Source organism: Chinchilla lanigera, unplaced genomic scaffold (genome assembly GCF_000276665.1).
Source record: "Chinchilla lanigera isolate Chin_1 unplaced genomic scaffold, ChiLan1.0 scaffold00091, whole genome shotgun sequence".
Taxonomy (NCBI): Eukaryota; Metazoa; Chordata; class Mammalia; order Rodentia; family Chinchillidae; genus Chinchilla; species Chinchilla lanigera.
Genome location: NW_004955492.1, coordinates 4,887,422 through 4,894,325, shown reverse-complemented (window position 1 = coordinate 4,894,325; position 6,904 = coordinate 4,887,422). Strand labels below are relative to the sequence as shown.

The 6,904-nt window shown below is 42.2% G+C and overlaps 1 protein-coding gene across 1 annotated transcript in view; it reads left to right on the top strand.

The window, feature by feature from the left end:
- Irf2bp2 (interferon regulatory factor 2 binding protein 2) overlaps positions 1-4,448 on the top strand; it is a gene marked incomplete in the record, with an annotated part of 5,631 nt that extends 1,183 nt beyond the window's left edge. Inside the window, 2 exon segments of the mRNA XM_005405019.2 lie at positions 1-235; positions 815-4,448. Of these exon segments, the coding sequence (XP_005405076.2) occupies positions 1-235; positions 815-1,530 (951 nt within the window).
- Between the last annotated feature and the right edge of the window lie 2,456 nt (positions 4,449-6,904).

Here is a 6,904-nt window from a genome sequence, read left to right as displayed (position 1 = left end):
CTGGCGAGCGCGGCCGGGGCCGCGGAGCTGGGCGCTGAGGCCGCAAGCAAAGGGCGCGGCGGGCCCGCGGAGCAGGACTGGGTCAACAGGCCCAAGACCGTGCGCGACACCCTGCTGGCCTTGCACCAGCACGGCCACTCGGGGCCCTTCGAGAGCAAGTTCAAGAAGGAGCCGGCCCTGACTGCAGGCAGGTTGTTGGGTTTCGAGGCCAGCGGGGCCAACGGGTCTAAAGCAGGTAGGGGCGGCTGTGGAGCGAGCGAGGGGGGCGGCGATGGAGGGGCAAGGAGAGGGGTGCGAGGTGCTAGGGGATGGTTCTGCCCTTGCCTGCCCAGAAACTACAGACGCCCCACTTCCTGGTGCGCCCCAGGCCAGGCGGAACCCGGGCTTGGTGGCAGCGTGTTCCAGTGCTGAAGCAGCACAACAGGAATGAGTCAGAGTGGCTGAGAGGCCTGACACGGGGCTTTCCTTTCCCAGCACATTCTTGGATGGGAGCACGAGGGCACCAGTCACCTTTTAACCTGTCCGTGACGGTAGCAAGTCACATGCTTGCAGCTCAGGCCAGGTTACAAGCATGTCTGTCCAAAAGCAGGGGCGGTTTTCTGAGATTTAGTTTCCTTTTAAATTGGCATTTGGCCCCAGACCTCCAAAGTGTGTTTGGAGCTGCATGCAGAACTGGAGGGACAGTCCTGTGTGTGCGTGTTTTTGGAGAGTAGGCATTAACTAATAAGTTTTGGTTCACATTAGTAAGCAGTCTCTTCCATTGAGCTTTAGTTTATCCCCCCCTTTTTTTCCTTCTCTTTCTTTGTTTTTACAGTTGCAAGAACAGCAAGGAAAAGGAAGCCTTCTCCAGAACCAGAGGGTGAAGTCGGGCCCCCCAAGATCAATGGAGAGGCCCAGCCATGGCTGTCCACTTCCACAGAAGGGCTTAAGATCCCCATGACTCCTACATCTTCTTTTGTGTCTCCACCACCACCCACTGCCTCACCTCATTCCAACCGGACCACACCGCCTGAAGCGGCCCAGAATGGCCAGTCCCCTATGGCAGCCCTGATCTTAGTGGCAGACAATGCGGGGGGCAGTCACGCTTCGAAAGATGCCAGCCAGGTTCACTCCACTACCAGGAGGAATAGCAGCAGTCCGCCCTCTCCGTCCTCTATGAACCAAAGAAGGCTCGGCCCCAGAGAGGTGGGGGGCCAGGGCGCCGGCAGCACTGGAGGACTGGAGCCCGTGCACCCAGCCAGCCTCCCGGACTCCTCCCTGGCCACCAGCGCCCCCCTGTGCTGCACCCTGTGTCATGAGCGGCTGGAGGACACCCACTTTGTGCAGTGCCCCTCCGTCCCTTCGCACAAGTTCTGCTTCCCTTGCTCCAGACAAAGCATCAAACAGCAGGGAGCTAGTGGAGAGGTCTATTGTCCCAGTGGGGAGAAATGCCCTCTGGTGGGCTCCAATGTCCCCTGGGCATTTATGCAGGGGGAGATTGCAACCATCCTTGCTGGAGATGTGAAAGTGAAAAAGGAGAGAGACTCGTGACTTTTCCAGTTTCAGAAAAACCCAATGATTACCCTTACCTAAAAACTGCTTGAATTGTATATATATCTCCATATGTATATATATATATGTGTGTGTATATATATATATATACACATATATATATATATATATATCCAAGACAAGGGAAATGTAGACTTCATAAACATGGCTGTATAATTTTGATTTTTTTTTTGAATACATTGTGTTTCTATATTTTTTGACGACAAAAAGGTATGTACTTATAAAGGCATTTTCTTCTTTTGTTAACGTTATTAGCATATCTTTGTGCTTTATTATCCTGGTGACAGTTACCGTTCTATGTAGGCTGTGACTTGGCTGCTTTTTTAGAGCACTTGGCAAATCAGAAATGCTTCTAGCTGTATTTGTATGCACTTATTTTAAAAAGAAAAAAAGCCAAATACATTTTCTGACGTTGTAAGATTGCCTTACTGTCTGTTATTCCTTATTGCTGGCCCCTTTCTGAGGCTAGAGGCCAGTTGGTGGAGAAAGAAAGGAAAGGAGTGGAAGGGGTGCTATTGTCAAGTGGGAAATATCACCAAGTTTGCCCCAAAATAATGTCTTTCGGAGGAGTAGGGAAATAGGTTTGGAATCTCTCTCTATTTTGTTCGTAAAGTTCAGTTCTTGGGATATGGACTGAGAGGTGCTGCTGAGAGATTTTCAAGATTGTATGGTTTTTGGTGGGGAGAGGGTCCTTTTTTAAAAAAAAAAAAAACAAAGTTGACCGCTGTTCACTTTCCACGTGATCAGTTGTAAGATTACGATGCTGCATGCTAGTTGGTTACATAATACACAATTCCAGCGATGGAGGCGGTTTCGAGGGGTGGTGATGTGTACAAGATGGCACTGCCATCTTGGAGTGGAGCCTTGCTCTGCAGCGCCCCTTCATCTCTCGGAACACCCCAGACCTCTGTTTGTTGTTGCTGTCATTTCCTCTGAAGGAATGGCAAGAAAAGTTGCAGTCTAGGTGAACTTGGAGATCATGGGGCTGGTTTTGTTTCTGTTTTGTGTTGTGTTTTGTTTTTATCATTTACCTGTAGTGCTATTGCTGTTGATACTATCATCTACACCCTGTTTCAGTGAGTGCTAAATACAGTATGGTACAATGACAGTAACAGCTGCGGGTGATGCCAGGGCTGTCTGTAGCAGCGTATCAGTGACAGCCCAAGTGTGGGTGGAGGAAACCTGTAATTTCCTTCTTACATGTGTTTGAAATACCAAGTAAATAATATTGTTCTGGAAAAAAATGATAAAGTAGTGAAAATTTTTAAAATTCAGTGTTTTACATAATAGGCAGGCCCCACCTAAAACTATTTTTAGAAGCCTTTTGTAAACTAATTTCTTTTAATCACTATTTTGCATCAGTAAAATGATTTTTTTAACCATTAAATCATCGGTTGTTAGAAATAGTTGTCTCACAGTGATACTGGTTTTTCTTTTGTGCCGTTATGATTTAATATTGACAGGAACACTTTTAAATCTTACGTTCAGGTGTTTGTAACTTGGCCTTGTAATTAGGCTGAATCATGGCGTCTAGGTCTACTGCAATGTGTGTGTTCACAGCCTAGCTTTCATTTTAATTTGGAAAATACAGATTACTACCAACTTTGGGTTCTTTTAGTTATGTGTTTGTCTTTTTCTGAAAAATTGCTCAAAATGTGTTTAGTGGTCAAGTTACTAACACTTGAAAATCAGATACTGCAGCAAATACAGTATTTTTTGTAGTGTTTTAAATGAATGCACCTATTACCAGTGCTGTGCGAATTTATGTTACCGGTCATTGTTATATTGCAAACAGACTTGCATGATTAACCAGTTTGTCGTTACACTTTTTTTAATTGGAGTATGTATGACTCAGATCAGATTGGTGTCTCTTGTGTGAACGTACACATGCAAAAACAGTCAGTTTTACATGCCCATAAAGATATTTGTGAAGAATTCAGCTATTATGATGTGTTGTATAAATGTGTTTCTAGGCACTTTATTATAAACTGGAATTTGACCTCACAGATGTTACAACTTGATCAGTCATTTGACCTAATTTGTGGTGGCTATCTGTATGTTTTGCAATCTTAACACAGATAAGCTCTCCAAAAGGATTAATAAAGAACCATCCTGCTGTAGTGGAAAGGTCTATCCAGCTGTGGAAAAGACAAACAGTAGTTTCTCGGTGCTGGTGAAGAGGGGAGAAATTGAACAGCTTCAAAGGGCTGAATATTGAGGTTCCGGCTATTAAAATATTAGGTCTGCATGAGTCTGACTGGCCCTTGGGTGGCCTTTAGGAAAGGCCTATAGTTGGAAGGAGAGTGTGGGTCTGGGTTCTTTTTCTGGCGTTCTCTTAAGTTAAAAAATTAACATTGGGATGTGGGTTTGATCCTTTGTTGGACCTGATGACAGTGCACAGATTCTCCACAGCTGGATAGAAATGTCAGAAAGCTACTTACTGTACACGGGCAGTATCAGATTTCAGATCCTAATATTTCAGCTGTGCTTTTAATACTCAGAATATTAGGGGCTGGGGTGTTGAAGCTTTCCCTTTTTTGCTTTAACAATTTATAGAATTTAACAGATGTACTGTCTTTCCTGTGGCCTCACATTTAAAGTTATGAGAACGTACACATGGTTTACAACTTTTACTATATACCTTTCCTTGGCCACCAAGTATTTTAAAAGTGTGCCACCTTTTAACCTTTACTTTTTTTTAAGTTGAAGGTGATACTTTTTTCTATATATGATGAAATTCATGTCAACTGAAGTAAGTGTAATCTCAGATATCAACATTATATTTTAAAATCACGCTATGGAAATATCACCTGCATTCTGTCATTTGTCAGATTTACAGTACCTTTTTTTCTTTTAACTTTTAGCATTAAATAAAAAATAAAATTGGGAGCACTGAACATTTTCTGAGGCCTTTTTTAATTTTTTTTAAATAAGCTTAGGGTGGCTTTGTGTTACTACTGACAGTGTAACTAAGGGGTGTGTGGATTTGGGCCTGGGGTTTGACCAGAACTGCAGGGCAACAGGAGATAAAGGATAATGGAACAAAAAGGTACTGATGGTTGAAATAAGAAATGTTAGGGACTGTGGCAAGGGCAGTTGGGTAGGGGACACATAAGAAAAGAGCTGATTGGAATGCAGCTGGAAAGCACTTGTTTATTTGCAGCAAACAGTAGAGCCAGCCATTCTGCGGTAGTGGATTGGAAAGAGAAGATAGTGACGACACTGAAAAGACTGACCATCAAGAACTGGAGCTGCTCTCCGGAAAGCTTTGGAATAGAACAGCCGCCTTGGGCCCTAGGATATTCACTCAAGACCAAAGGAAAACGGGTGGGGGTGGAGAGGGTGTTATACTTGGGAAATAGGAGCTAAAGTTACAGATGAGCTTTGTTGACATCCTGAAACCTAAATTTATAAACACATAAAATGTAGAAAACACTGACATGCATTTTGAAACTGCTGTCTGCTATCGCATAGTAAATTTCCTGAATGTTGCAGTTTTTACTCTATTGATCATTGGCTTGGCAGATTCTTCTGTGAAAGGAAGTTGTGAAACTTTTTTTGTAGAGTTTAAGGCTAGAATATACACTAGTTTACATGTTTTAGACAGTGACAGTGAATGTGTGGTCAAATACATTTTCTTTTGGGGTGGTCCAGTAACTAGGGGGGCCTGGATCACTGTATATATTTTAGGAATTTTTTTCATTATTAGCCCACCTACTGTACTTTTAAGAAACTATGTTAATAAGTTGTAAATTACATGATATTCAATTAAGTTATAAATTGGCTGATTAGTTTTCTTTAAAAATGCTAAATTTTATTTGTAGTGTACCTCTCACAGAAGCCAATTTTTAAAATTTCAGAAAGCTGCTCCCAAAGATAAACTTTAATGGTTACATTCAGTTTTCAGTTGAAAACAAACCAGACTCTTGATGTGGCAGATGTCTTTGTTTATTCCCTAAAGGGAGGGAAAAGTTAAAAGGAAAATCTGGAACCCTTTTTAGTTCCTAGACTTTAAGTCCTTTCTTACTCAGAGTTGCTCCACATGATTTATAGATAGTTTTATTCAGTTTAGTGACGAGCAAAATGCCTGTCTTCCTGATTCCTAAGTGTGTACATGAGAGCATTCAGAAAAACGTGCAGTTGTGTGTAGGCCACCAGAAACCCTGAGTCACCCTCATTTGCTTGCCTTTTGTTCACGGGAACAGTGTGAGAGACACGCCTTCCCTTGGTCACAGACCAACGTTAGATGTGCCAGTGAATGGAGCACATACCCACTTCGTCGTGTGGGGTTCTAGACATGGGGGTGGGAGGGGGTTTAACTCCGTAAGTGCCATTGTGTTGGCAAGCTCGCAGGTGTAATTTATAGGTTACCAGTTGTCTACAGCTCTTTCTGCTGTATGGACAGCTTGCTTCTTCTGTAGTACCCCAGAACTCTACCCTGTAATGTGAAAGGCGCAAAAATTAACACATAATTTGTAAATTGTTACAAGGCTAGAAGATGGAAAAATGGCTAGGCTTACAGATTATCCATGGATTTTTCTATTAAGCCCCAGATAAGTCCATAACTAGGGATATTCATACTGCCCCTACTTTCCTGAATGTTGCAGTTTTTACTCTATTGATCATTGGCATTAATGATCCTAATAAACAACATTAAGAAATTAACTTATGGGGCTAGGGTTGTACCTCAGTGGTAGAACATGTGCCTAGCATGTAAGGGGCTATCGGTTTGATCTCCAACAAAAGAAAAAAGGAAAGAAATTTTATTAATCTAACAGTTAACTGTTTCATTCCATTAGTTGGCACCTGCTCTCTCCCCATGTCAGTATAATTTAACCTGAAATGCTTGATTCACAACAGCTTTGCTTTTTTAACTCAGAGTGTAGTTCATTTTTTAAAGTCACAGAATATTGCGCACTTGTGGAATAGCACTGAGCATATAAAATGATGCCTACAACCCGCAGAAACTGTGTTTTAGGCTAAAAAGTAGCTGTGCCATAAGCAAATCGTTATTTAGACTCATAAAGACACTGGTACTACCTTAAAATCTATTATTTTGAATCTGAAAAACAATTGGGTAAAATTTCCTTATTAGAGTAACCCTGTTACAATGGTATAAACAGTTCCTGCTTATACAACCTTAAATATTTCCTTGAAAAAAATATAGACTGGCCCTTTACAGTTCACAGTGTTCAAAATAGTAAGACTAACAAGTTGTAAGTGCAAGTAAAATTTATCACAACATCAACCATGAAAAGCTTCTAGGAAATGTTTTCCTCCTAGGTCAGACAAGATCTTGAGCCTACAGGATTTCTGGTTTGAAGTGAGAGCATCAGTGCTCTAGTAGTTCTCC